The following is a 13678-nucleotide window of genomic DNA, read 5'->3' as shown; positions in this document are numbered from 1 at the left end:
CCTTGGGGAAAGGGGATGAGTGACAGGTATGGGAAGAACTGAGTGATACAAGGCCAGACAGAGGAAGAGAAACAAGAGGGAGGAGGAATGGCCTGCTTCAATGGCAGATGAGGAATGAATGACGAATAATGGACAACTGCGTGATACAATGACAGATGGTAGAATAAATGCCTAATAAGTGATATGATGTTGAAAGAGGGAATGAATGACAGGTTCGTGGAGAATAGCGATACAATGTAAGATAAAGAAGTGAAGGAGGATTTCACGGAGGATGGAATGATACAATGTTTCATGAGGAATGAATGACAAACACATAGAGAACTGTGCGATACAATGGTGTAGAGGGAGAAAATGACAGCTAGGTAGAGAACTGAGTGATACAATGGCAGACAGGGGACTTAATGGCAAGTGAATGGAAGACCACATGATACATTGGCAGGTGGGGAAATTAATACTGTGTGGATGGCCAAGAGACACAATGTTGGGTAGGGACATGAATGATAAGTGCATGGAGGACTGAATGATACAGTAACAGATGAGATAACAAAGGACAGGTGCCCACAAAACTGAGTGATATACAGTGGCAAAGAGATAAGCAATGGGAAGGGCATGAAAACTTAGTAACAATGATGGTATGTAGGGCGAAGAATGATCAGTGTGTGAAAAATTGAGTTACACAATGGTGGAGGGTGGTGTTAATAATGGGTTCATGGAAGACTGGTGATATAAATGTGTATATGGAAATAAATGACAGATATGTGGATGACTGAAAGACATAATGAAAGACAGGGAATGAATGATGGTTCATGGACACCTGAGTACAGAATGATAGATGTATGGAGGACCCAGGGGTATAGTGGTGAATGGGGGAATGAGTGACATGTGGGTGGAGGACCAGGTGTACAGTGTTGGATGGAGATGGAGTGACAGATGCATGGTGGACCAGATGATACAATGGCAGAAGGGCAAATGAACGGAACATGTGGAAGAATTAAGCAATACAGTGGCAGGCAGGGAATGAAAGACAGGTAGGTGGAGAACTAAGAGACAATGGCAGATGGAGGAATGAGCAATAGGTTGTGCAGGACCAAGCAATACTATGGTGGATGGAGGAATGAATGACAGGTATGTGGAGGGCCAAACAACACTATGGTGGATGGGGGAATGAATAATGTGTGAAGGATTCAGCAATACAATGGTGAAGAGTGAAATGAATGACAGCATGCAGAGAACTCAATGATTCAATGCCAGAAACAAGGGTGAAGGACAGTATATGAGGACTGATGGGGAATGAATGACAGTTCCATGTGGGAATGAATGATACAATTTCAGATAGTGGAGGAAATGATACATTCATGGAGGAATGAGTGATGCTTCTATTCTGTGGGGCGATCAGTTCATGAAGGAATGTCGGTTCAGTGTCGGGTGGGGAAATGAATAACAGGTGCATGGAGGACTAGCAATATCATGCCCAACAGGGGAATGAATGATAGGTTTGTGCAGAAATTAGTGATGCGATGTCAGATAGAGCAACGAATGATGCAATGATGAGGATGAATGGAAGGTGCTTGCAAGACTGAGAAATACCATGTTGGATGAAAGATGAACGCCCAAGTGCATGGGGAAATAACTGACAGAGGGAAGGGGACAGAGTGATACAATGGCAGGTGGGGATGAATGCCAGGTGCAAGTATTGAAGGAGATATGTATGGTGGGGCAGTGGATACCAAACCCACAAAGGACTGAATGAGACAATGGCAACGGTTGAATGACTGCGCAGGTATGTGATAAAGGAAGGAGGGAGGGAGTGCACAGGACTGGAGGTGGAGGGATGCAGGAGCAGGTGCATGGAGTGCCAGTTGTCCACCATGGCCTCGTTCAACTCCTGCTCCACCCTCGGTGGCCTTCCCTCCTCAGGTGAGCCAGGATAGAGCAGAAGACTGTGGGAGCCTGGAATTTCTTGGTCTCACCTGCTTCTCTCGCCTGCTTCAGGGTACTAGGCTGTGTCTCCATACACCTAGGGAGAGGTGTCTCTTTTATGTCACCAGAATCACAAGGAACCCACTTCTGCCCCACTTCTCTGCCTCCTCCATGACACGTACAAGCAGCTGTTTCCTGGAGGGCCTGGTGCCCAGTGAGGCTGTGCTAAGGCCAGGTAGGGGAAGAGCCGTGTCCTCTGCTTGGCTGTGAACCTAGAGCCCCCACCCCACCTGGACCTGCCTGTGGTGCATTAGGTGCTGGGTCCTTCCCCAGAGTCCACTGAGTAGGCTTCCTAAGCAGTGGGGGGAAGGGGTCTGCCCAGCCCTGCTGACCATGCCATAGGTGGGCCAGCAGTAAGGAGAGCCTCCCTGCATTTTGAAGCTCAGCGCCTCTCCCTGGGCGGATGCTGCCTTGCCTGCCTCAGTTTCCTCATCTGTAAGGCAAGAAGGTAATGCCACTAGCCAGGTGGATGACAGGAGCCTGTGTGACTGCTTCTGTTCCCTCAGGGCACGAGCCTATCCACTCCGCTGGCCCCCTCGTATTCTGCAGGCAGGTGTGGGAGTAAAGACAACTCAGGGGTGGGGCATAATAAATGGGATCAATGAGACTGGCAGTGAGGAAGGTAAGGAGGGCCAGGGCAGCTCAGGAGATGGTGGAAGGGTAAAGGAAGGCTGGGGAGACTTCTTGAAGGACAGGAACCTGTAAAAGGGATCCAAGGCTAACCCAAGAGTGTCCTCTGTGTGTATGCGTGTGCATATGTGCGTGTGTGTGTGTGTGTGTGTGTGTGTGTTGCATGTACACACTGAGCTCGGCAGCACAGGACAGGTTAGGGTGGTCACTGGGCTTTGCTGTCCCTGTGTTCATGCCGGACTGCTACCAACTGTTTGGTTTTCCAGCTGCTCCTGTCAAGGCCAGGTCTTATCTCGTCATCAAGACTTTCCCCAAAGCTTCTGAAGCAGTACAGGTGAGATGGGGCAGGCGCTTCACAGACTGTGAGCCCTGGATCAGAAACAACACCTGAGAGTGCCAGAAAAAAATGGACAATGCTGTCCACTTCGTGAGAATGGTGTTGACAGCTCTGCTTAGGACCAGAAAAGGCAAGGGTCCCCACACACTGTTGTCCAGCAGATGCAGGCGCCCTTGTGCACTTTCTCAGGGTGCATCTCACTCCTGGCCACAGACCTCATCCTAAGGCAGTCACTTCAGTTCCTGAAGCAACCACTGATTTTCAGAGGGACTCCAGAGATCTGCAGAAAGCCTGCCCACAGCCACGTAATCCCCCCTCCTCCAAACTGTGACCATAAAGGAAAAGCCCGCATCCCCCACCCTGCTTCCCCCACAGAAAACCAGTCTTTGAATTGTCCTCCACAGCTCTGCAGATGAGATCTGGTTTCTTCTTTTTTAATGATCCTGAAGGTGGTAACAACTCACATCACAGATGTTAGATTGACAAAAGAAGTGTCATGGAGATTCCAGCTCGGTCATAGCATGGGAGAGGCCGACTGTGGGTCACAATTTCAGCTTAACGTGCCTACTGTGGGGAAGTGACAAGTTTGCATCAGAAACCCCTTACACAAGCTCCAGGGTATCAGCCCCACCCTGAGCAAACCCAGAGAAAGCACCCATAGCCCGTGCAGACCCTGTCCAGTGCTCCTGACTCCTACCACTTTCATCGACAGTTTTGGAAAGGAAGCACACAAACTGTCCTGTCCATCAGAGAAGTGGGGCAGGGTACAAATAAGAGTCTAGGGCTTTGGGAGTTGAGACCGAAGCAATTAAATCCCTTCTCAAGAGCTACAAGTGGCCCAGACATCGAAGGAAGTGACTGGGGTGGCATGGAAACCAGAACTGGATAAATGATGCAACTGCTTTTGCTCTTTGCAGAACTGGCTGCACCAGTTATTATGACGGCAGCTGTGCCCAGTGCTCCCCCGAGAACTAAGGCAAGATTTAAGGTAAGAGTCCTCCAAAGCCTTGGGTGAAGATGCAGCCACAGATTCAACATGAAGTAGTGATTATATATGTTTTTAAATCCATTTCACAGAGTGAACTAATAACTGCACCTGAGAAGATGTGTAGACAGCCAGAGCCAGGAGCTCCAGTCACAGCCTGAGACTTGGGCACATGGTTGATGCACACTCCAGAAATCGCTCAAGGTTAAATTAAAAATGAGAATACCCATGAAGATTACCTGACTCGTTAATATCACTGTCCAGTAGGAGACAAGTCCTTGAGGGGTTTGCCTTGGGGCTGGGTTTGTTTCCAGACCTAAGAGCACCTTAATTTGCAATTATATTTAAAAAAGAAAAAACCAGAATTAACTGGCAAAATACTTAGTTTCCTATAAATGTGAGCTCTCCTGCTAAACAGCTTCTCAGGCTAGAAATCATGAAGCTCAAACAGCTGATGGCCAAGAGCAGGGATTGTAAACCTACTAAGTGCCACACTCTGCCTGGCCACTGTGGGCATGTGGCTCTCACTCAGCCCTTCAGAGTCAGCCTGTCAGATGAGTATTACATAGTGGCCATTCTACAGATGGGGAAACTGAGGTTGGGAGTGGGGAAATGATGTTGCTTTGCTCTTACAGTATGGCAGGATTCAAATGCCAAGCCAGATCTGTGACTCCAAGTACAGTATCTTTCCACTGACGGGATGCTGTGTCAGAGTGTGTGTGCATGGTGTGCATATGTGAGTGTGTGTATTTCAACCTTTCTGTTCAGAAAATCAGTTGAAAACCCAATAGAAGAAGAGAAAAATCAGTATTTCCATCAATTATCCCTGGGTCTGTGTTGATGTGAGTCTACCACCCCAGGGCTAACACTACACCCTCACTTAGCCCCACTTCCCTCAACATGTTTTCTTGGGAGTTTGAGCCCTTAGAAGCATTTGTCCAGAGCTGCCGATCAGGATCAATAATAGAAACACACCTCAATAACAGCTTCATCTGTCTCCATGATTTATTTTTTAAGGAAAACCAGAACATTTCTGGGTTTGCTTTTACTCCAGCCCTTTCCTCAGTGTGACAGCTCACCTCTTGGGACCAGCAGAATAGTTCATGTGCGGGTTTTACTACCGGGAGCCAGCAAGCTAGCCAATTTCACCTGTTTCTGCTCTAGATCACAAAAGCCACCTCTAGGGGAGGGGGTTTTCGCCCCTTTCTTGAGGGTCAGCTTCACAGGCACTTTTCTTGCTTGTCAGCTGTCCAGCAAATAGGCTCCTGTCCCCTAGAAACAATGACTTGCACATTTTCATGCCACATCCACAGTTAAAAGGCAGAAATGACAGCAATTGACCACCTGGTCCTCTCCCATGCTGGAAACACAGCAGGGAGAGGAGGACTCTTCCATGTTTGCGTGCTGGGCAGAGGGCGTGGGGCCAGTAGGGCCAAAGCTGGTTATATAGACGACAGAAGGAGTTTCCTTCCCTGAACATGAAAACGTGCACTGATGAATTAAACATTTACAGCAAGACGACTGTCTAAAAGTCTTTTCAACCAAGGAGAGACAGGCCGTCCTGTGCTGGTGCTTCCTGTTGCATATGCCACTGAGAACTGTTTTTTCAGCATGCAGAGCTTTCCAGACAAAGAAAATATCATGGAAAAATTAGAGGAGGAGGTCCAGCCAGGGAAGTCAGGCTAGGGGCCTGAGAGAAAGGCAGGAAGGGGACCTGTGTTTAGGGCACAGGGGCAGAAAGGGCTGCAGGGGTGCACAAAATCGATCATCCCGAGCCAACATGCTGGCCCTGACAGGTCCAAAGAGAGGGTCCTAGAGAGACGCCAGGCCATGCTGGGACAAGTGGCAAACCACAGAGACCCCACCCAGCCTCCTGCCAGCAGGGCAGGCACCATACCCACTGGGACCAAGGGACCTGGGCAAATTCCCACAGATCTCAAAGCTTGATGTCTCCCAAGCCTCTGCCCCACTGGGGTACAGTCCTAGGGCCGCACGGAGACCTTGCTCCGTGGACAGTGCGCTGAGTGAGGGATCCACAGGCGACTGACCCCACAGTGTACCAACTGGACCCTCTCCCCAGAGAGGGCTGCACTTCCCAGTTCACCTCCCAGAAGTCGCAGTGTGGAGTGGCCGCCCACATCTATCCCAGAGCAGCTCACCTGCTGCCATCCCACCCCCAAGACCTGGGCAGAAGATTCTCCTCCCAGGGGCCTAATATGCAAGCTCCAGAACTCAAAGAAAAGGAGCCACGGGGAAGGGAGCTGAAATCTGGGCTCAGAAGAGGCTGAAGAGAGCCCAGGGGCTGGCAAGGGGCAGCGCCTCTCCCTCCACCACCTCCAGGAGCGGCCTCCTCCCACCTGAGTCCATCTGGACACCTCAGGTGGCAGGCCAGCCCTCTCCAACTCCCCAAGAGGTAGTAAGTGTCAGGCTTGAACCCCACAGGCACAGCACAGCCGGTGCTGGGGCGGTGGGTGAGTGGCTGCCCACTGTGGAATTATTCTTATAGCTCTGCTCCACTGTCTTCGCAAAAGTGGTGCCTCACGCCTCGAGGGTCCAGGCTCACACGCCAGGCCCAGACACTGGCGCGGCAGACAGCCCCAGGTGGGATCTCCAGCCATGAGGCACAGAGGCGCCAGAGGTGTGGACTCCTCAGAGACAGAGGCCACCGCGGGAGGGCCCCAAAGGAGGCTTCCTTTTCCCCGGGCATCCCGCACCCAGCCCTGCGCTGCGTGCGCTCAGCTGCCTGCGGGTACCTCTCGGGGCGCCTGCCGGCGGCGCACCCAGCCCTTACCTATGGTGGTGATGACCGTGATCGCAAAGTAGAAGGAGCCGGCGAATTTCCACTGGACGCCGGCGCGGTGTGGTTCCGACTGCAGGATCACCAGCTCCAGCTGCCGGTAGTCCTCTGTGCTGATGTTATACTTGCCCCTGATCCGGATCTCCTCCGCCTTGAGTTTCTCCTCTTCGCGCATCTCTTGGTCGGACTCCAGGGCGTCGAACACCGCGGCGCCCACCAGCAGGTAGGTGAAGGTGCAGGCGATGAGGCTCAGAGTCCTCACGTTCTGTTTCCTCATGGCCGCCAGCAGGACGCTGGCGCGGGGAGCATGTCCCGCAGGCTGGCAGCCGCGCGCATCCCACTGCAGCGCCCCGCGGCCGCCTCCACCGCCGCCGCCTCCAAGTTGAAAACCGCGGCAACAGAAGAAGCAGCAATCGGGAAGCAGGGGACGGGCGGGCGGTGGAGGGGCCGCTCCACCGGGGCCACCACCACCTCGAGGCGGCCGGCGAGCCAGGGGTGGCGCGGGCCCCGGCTCGGCGGAGAAGGCGGGCAGGCACAGGAGGCTGCTCGAGCGCCGGGGCCAGGCGTCCTGGAACCCCGACACCCTGCGCAAGGTCCGGTTGAAGCAGCCCGCCCCGCGGCGCACAGCAATGCCGGGTGGCCCAGCGGAGCCCAGCGCGGGCTGCGCTGCCCTCCGCACTCCGCCCCTCGCCCCTGCCCGAAGGGCAGGAGCGGGAGCCAGAGCTGGAGACAGGTTGGAGGGCGGTCGGGGTGAAGGGGCCCCGCGCCCCTCTCCGCTGGGATCCAGTGGTAAGCCTTAAGGGTCCGCTTGCCCCCTGCGGGACCTCCTCCTTCTCCCCTTCTCGCCCCTTTCGTTAGGGGGCGGAAAAGTTTGCTAAGTGGCGGCACCTCCAGAGTCCCCGGCAAGCGCGGAGGGAGCTAGGCAGCCCAGTGCCCCAGGGTCCGAACACCCCGCGCCCACCTGGGCGCGCGGGGGCACCGCGAGGTACCCGCCGCGCGTCGGCCGGTCTGCGAAGTTTGCTCCGCTCAGCTTCCGAGGCGCAGGAACGGGGCGCGGCTCCGAGAGGGCAGGCCTGCAGCGCAGCTACCTCGGGGACGGCCAGGCAACGGCGCGGCAGCGGCCGGCCAGCAAGCTCCTCCGGGGGCGGCGGGCGCGGCGTCGGCGGCGGGAGGGGTCCCTCGGGCTCGCACAACCTCGGGGCGGGGGCGGGGGCGGGCGCAGCAGCCGAGGTCCTGGCCCTCTCGAGTCCCGGTGTCCGAGGAGGCGACGGCGGTGCTGGTCTGCCCGGGGCGCTGTCTGCGTGTGCGCCGGAGGAGCCCGAGGGTGTGTTTGTCTGTATGTGCGCGCGGGTGTGTTTGCGCTTGACAGCCCCGCTCGAGCGGGAGGGCCGCGGGGGGGAGGCCAGGCTACGCCGAGGCCGGGCCTCCCTCCCTCCCTCCTCGCTCTCTCCCTCAGCTTCCAGGGCGCGCCACCTCCCGCCTGGTCCCCAGCCAGCTGGCGAGGCGACAGTGGCAGCTCCCGCTGCAGACCGAGCGAGGCGCAGGGCGCACGCAGAGGGAGCCCAGAAGAGGGGGTGGGGGCCGGCAGAGTGGGGGCGGGGCGGGGGATGGGCGCCTAAACCAGGCTGCTAGGGCCCTTCCAGTTTTCTCCCCGAGAGCGAGAGCGCGTGCAGCCTTGGCGGGCGGAGAGTTTGGGGGACCCGGGACTGGGGGAGGGAGGCGGGATTCAGCCCCAAAAGACCGTCCTGCAGCTTCCGGGAGAGGAGAGGTGGGGGGGGGGGCTGACACCTGGGAGCGCAAGACAGTGGCGCACGAGGTTTCTCCGCCACCACCGGGAGCCAGGGCCGCTGACTCCTGCAGTGACGGGGTCCGGAGAGCTCCTTAGCCCCTCGAGGGGTGCATCTGGGGGGCGGGCACTTGCCAACTGAGTCTTTCCTGCCCCACACCCTGAGAACGCCGAGTATAGGACCCGCCGGCAGCTCCGATAGTCCGGACAGCTTGGGAAAACGCAGCATTCCCCACCCAGGACCCTCGCTGTTTCTTTTCTGAGACGCACTCCTGGGGTACCCAAGGTGCGGTCGCGGGGTGCGTCTGGAACGCAGTCCTGCCGTCTCCACCAGGCGGCAGACCCTCTCGGGACCAGCTGGGGAAGGAACACGAGGCATGGCACGGGCGCAGCTGCTCTAGAGTCCCACGGAGGAGACTGGCTTTCTCCAGCCCCACGTAGGCCCTCCGGGACCTCTCCCTCCGCCTCTCCCTTTGGGTCATCGACGGGCTCCCCTCATGAATCCCCCCGCAAGAGGTGGAGCCCAGATCGGGTAGAACAAGCCTTGGACCAGCGCGGCTGTCCTTCCCTGGCCAGGCTGTCGCCCCTGGCTCCTGTCAATGAGAGGTGGAGTTGGGGTGGGGTCCACCGGCCACGGGAGAAGTCTGGGCAGTGGGCTGGCCAAGGGAATTGGAGGAAGCTGGGGAGTCAGACCACCTCCTGCAGGAGCCCTGTCCCCTTTGGGTCGCCCCTCAGGCCCTGCTTGAGATCTCAGGGCTTGCTGAGACCCCCGCCTAGGACGCGTCCACCGCACTTGAAGAATCCCGGGAAGCCACCGGGAAGGGCGTCCGGGCTGTGGCTACGTCTGGGAAGGCGGGTCTCTGCCGGGTGTGGGGGGACCCTCGGGCCCCCGCGTGGGGAGCCCCATCCAAACACTTGCTCTCCCCCCAATTCATTTTGGAAACCGAGGCCCCCGCACTCGGCAAGTGAGCCTTGCTGCTGGGTGAGTCACAGTGAGCGGGAGACAAGGATTCCCAGCAGCTGGTAATTAATTGCGCGGTGGCTCAGCCCACGACGGAACCCCAGTCAGGCCTCCCGCTACCCTGGCAGTGGCGCCACCGTAAGTCACAGCCGTCGGGCCCGGCGAGGTCTGGAGCGGCCTGCCCGCCGAGCCGCCACCAGGGGGCGCTGGACTCCGGCCCACGGGTCCGCCCCGCTTTGAGCCAACCCGGTGGCGAGGAAGTACAGGCAGTCCCCAGTGGCAAACTCGGAAGCGGGGGAAGGGCTGCGTTCCACGGACAGATTCCTCGCTTTGGGGAGAGCCACTTAGATTAGGCTTACGGAGCTCTAATTTACATATAACCTTTCAGGAAAACGAAAGGGGACTTCAGAGACACGTTACTCCAAATCCCTTGTTTTACCGATGGAAAAACGTCCAACTGCAAAGGATCGCCTGCCGGCATCTCACCGTAACTCTCATCCTGAACCAGCCCTTGACCCCTTCCTGGGCATCTGGCCAGCTCTCCTCCGAGAGCCCCGCTGCTCTCTGAGCCGAAGTTCACGCAGCCAGAATAGCCCCAAACCAGACCCCATGTTCCATTCTTCCCTTTCAGCCCCCTTCAAACTACAATGGCTCTTGGAATGAAGAGCGAGGGAGTGGGCCTCGGGGCGGGATCTGGGCGTGGAGGAGCAGGATTTCCTGGTCTGGCCATGCACACCCGCGCTGCACTCACTCCCACCCTGTGTCTTGACTGCGGGTGGACTGGGGGCTCCTCGGAGCAGAACCTGGGTCTCGACCATCTAGCAGCCATCAGTGGTTCTAAGAGGTCTAATTGCAGCCCCGCCCAGAAGGAGATGCGGGGCTCGGGGTGGGGGTGGGGGGAGCCAGTCAGAGCCTGGGATTTTCCAGGCCACAGGATTGGCTGGGCTTAGCTCACACACCCACCTCCGAACCATGGACAGCTCTTCCCCCTCTTTCCAGCCAGAGCTGGAAAATGATAGATGTCACCCCGGGGGCATCTCCTGGACTTTGGGAAAGCATCTCCTTAGAGGCCCTGGGCAGAGCTGAGAGGTGAAGGAAAGGAAGGTGGCTTTTGGAATGCTGCGGGCACGGCCACCCAACTTGGCTGACCAAACTCATTCTTTCTTTGGCTTAGGTCACTAAGTTGGTCTTAAGCCTGCCCAGTGCCCAAGGGCCCGAGAACTGAGTTGGCAGCCTGTCTGTGGGCCCCCTTTCCCAGGGCCAGTCCCTGTGCTACCTAGACCTCAGTTTCCTCGTCACTAAAAACAGGTGCATCATATTAGCTAATAAAGGACATCATTGTTTTATAACACTGCTGCCTACTTGTTTGCTCTTTTCTTTACACAGTGGGTGTGTCTGCAGCCCCAAGTCCACCCCCTACACCACATGTTTAACCCAAAGAGACCAGTTTGTCCTGGCCTCGCACTGAGGAAGAAAGAGCTGCCAGGTGTGGTGGCGAAAGCCTGTAATCCAGCATTCTGGAAGGCTGCAGCAGGAGGATGGCAAGTTGGAGCCTGGGCAACATACTGAGATCCTGTCTCAAGATAAAATTTTTTTAAAGGGGCAGGGGTGGGCTGAGGATATAGCTTAGTGCAAGAGCCCAAGGTTTAATCCCCAGTACTGAAAACAAACAAACAAAGGACAGAACTATACAGCCAGTACTTCTTCCACATCTCCACTGTACTGCTAAAGGCAGGTGCTCCTGCCAGTGGAACAGGGAGGTACTCAATCCCACCCAGGTGCCCCAGGCTGAGGCTGGTATTGGGCCATAGCACATTCTTTTTCTTGGGAAAAGCCAGAGTCAGGACATCCTGACTCCTTAGATAGATCGTGCTTTGTTGCATCTATGTCCATATCTTTGAAAATCTACTATCTTCCCCATTTCACAGATAGGGAACGTGAGGCGCAAAGGAGGCTAATAGTGGCAAGCCACAGGACAGAGCAGGGCTGAGCCTGCCCTCTTTGGAGCCCCGGGAACATGTTTCCACCCCACCACCCCTGGTCCCTCAAGGCTATGATGTTGCACAGTTGCAGACATGTCTTCTCCTCGGACCTCCAGCAGGGTCAGGTCCCAGAGAAAAGCACTCCCAAGGCAGGCAGCCAGGTACATGTAGGGCCTTCTAGACTGTTCTTTGGTGTGTGAACATGTGTTCTGTGTTTGGGGAACCCCAGGTTACACAGAGAAGAATTTGGGACTTCTCAGAGCTTTGGGATTGTTAATAGGGATTATGGCTGAGACCAGAGTACTGTGAGTAGTGTTTCTCAAACCCACTCATCCAAGAAGCCTGACTTTGGACACAAAGTCTACAACAGCACTGGGTTCTGGGAACCACACTTTGGGAAACACTGGCCCAGTTTGGAGAGTGAGGTGCAGGGAAGCAGGAGACTCAGGTCCTGTTTCTGGTTCTGCACAGACAAACCCTCCATCAGCTGAGATCCTCCAGCCCCCTTGCTGGCCCTCTGCCTACAGCTGAGCAACACCTCTCTACTGCCTGCTGAAGTTTCCATGCCGAAAGCCCTGAAGAAGCCCCTAGGACAAGACTAATCCTCAGCCTGGCATTCCCACCCTGGTATCTGACTTCTGATCAGCCCTCAACTCCCCATCTTTCAGGACCCAGCTTTCTCCAGAAGCTTCCCAGGCCCCCAGGCTGGAGCGCTGGGCCTGGGTAGGGCAGGTTCCCATGTTGTAGCTTGAGATGTCCTCTCAGAGGCTCTGTTAGACCCCCATTGTCATTCCCAGGGGCCAGGGACAAAGCAAGGCTCCCTGAGCCTGCCACAGTAGTGGTGACTGCCAATGGGGGTGGGGCAGGTGCTGACATGTAGCAAGTGCAGGCAGCGTGAGCCAGGACCAGTGTGGGGGCCAGAGGACTGGGGAGGAAGAACAGGAGCGCCCCAGCCCGGGTATACCACAGGTGCTCAAATTTGTTTCACCGGCTCCATAATTTGGCCCCCAGATAATGCTGGGAACACTCACTAGAGCCAGGTATTGATGGAGTGAGCACCAGAAGGGAAAGGAGCAGAAAAATGACTTCTAGCTTTTGAGCCATAAGAAGTGAAGGCCGTTGTGGAAGAGGAAAACAGGCAGGGCCTGGTGAAAGCTCCTGGTAATGCGACCTTTGAGTTGTCAACCCTGAACTGCCTGGGCTGTCAGTGGGTCACATGGAAACAGGAGCCCAAAGTGGCTGGAGTCCCTCCCCCAGTAGAAGCTAAGCTTGGAGATTTCCAAGCTTCAAAGTTCTCAATGTGTGTTGAAGTCTCCCACCATGGCCACATGGCCAGAGGTATCTGCATGGTTCATGAAGGAATGGACTAGAAGGGGAGCAGAACCTGGATACAGAGTGGATCTGATATGCTCCTGAAGTTAGAGGGTTTTCACGAGTGGGGACTTCACTGTAATAGATGATGATCGAGTCACTCTGGGAATCAAGGTCACCTAGCAACTGAGGGAAGTGGCGGGGTGGAGCCAGGCTAAGCCCTTCTCCACGGAAGCAGTGTGGGCTCCATGCCCCACACATGTGCACGCCCTCACTTCACTGATTAGTAGAAGAAACTGATTAGTAGAATTCAGGGCCCTTCATGAAGCCCGAACCACTGCCCATTCATTGCTCTCTTGATCTATAAATAGCTGCATTGCCTTCCCCAGAGCCCAGGTGGCTGCCAGAATCAATGGGGCTATTGGTAGAGGCTTCTCTTGGTTGACAGCTCCCAAGAGGGGCTGCTGCTGGGTGGGTCCCTGGGTCCATAATGGCGGGCTCAGTGACAGCCTGGAGAGTCAGTGTCAACCCTCCTGGAGGCTGTTCTAAAACCAGGTCAGGGGATAAGAGGGCAGTGTGTATCCCTGCCCACTGGCTGCCACTATGACCTGGAGGGGGGCAGAAAAATGTAGGCCCCTAGGCAGCAAGGTGTCTCCAGGCTCCACTTCTATGTACCCTGGGGCTTAACACTGAGCAGATACTACTGGGTGTTTCCTGGTCATATTAATGAAATGGTTGTGGGGACAGCAGAGATACTGGTGGCCAGGAAATGGCCTCCTTGGCATTTTTCTCTGTCATCTCCTTACCACCTAGCGACAGATATAATTAGACACACATAGTAAAGAGACATTTTTATGGACCCAGGTTTTCTGCCTTCTAAAGAGTAAAGAAAAAAATACATCAATTACA

At 55.7% G+C, this 13678-nt stretch overlaps 1 protein-coding gene and 1 long non-coding RNA gene across 3 annotated transcripts in view; one reads left to right on the top strand and one right to left on the bottom strand.

The window, feature by feature from the left end:
* The window catches only part of Kcnk9 (potassium two pore domain channel subfamily K member 9), a 70108-nt gene extending 62584 nt beyond the window's left edge, over nucleotides 1-7524 (bottom strand). Inside the window, exon 1 of one of the 2 annotated variants that reach the window (XM_013069584.3) lies at nucleotides 6724-7524. In XM_013069584.3, coding sequence (XP_012925038.1) covers nucleotides 6724-7006 — 283 coding nt within the window. In that variant the 5' untranslated portion in view covers nucleotides 7007-7524. The remainder of the gene's footprint in view (nucleotides 1-6723) is intronic. The other variant, XM_087187278.1, reaches the window with a different exon arrangement.
* Nucleotides 6764-10827, top strand: LOC110347358 (uncharacterized). Its single transcript, XR_002391940.2, has 2 exons — nucleotides 6764-6952; nucleotides 9865-10827. It is a non-coding gene; the product is annotated as an uncharacterized LOC110347358 (long non-coding RNA).
* The last annotated feature ends 2851 nt before the right edge of the window (nucleotides 10828-13678 follow it).

Source organism: Heterocephalus glaber, unplaced genomic scaffold, assembly GCF_053883595.1.
Source record: "Heterocephalus glaber isolate CG9 unplaced genomic scaffold, H.glaber_assembly_v1.0 deba00000281, whole genome shotgun sequence".
NCBI lineage: Eukaryota > Metazoa > Chordata > Mammalia > Rodentia > Bathyergidae > Heterocephalus > Heterocephalus glaber.
This window is presented reverse-complemented; position numbering and strand designations above follow the sequence as displayed.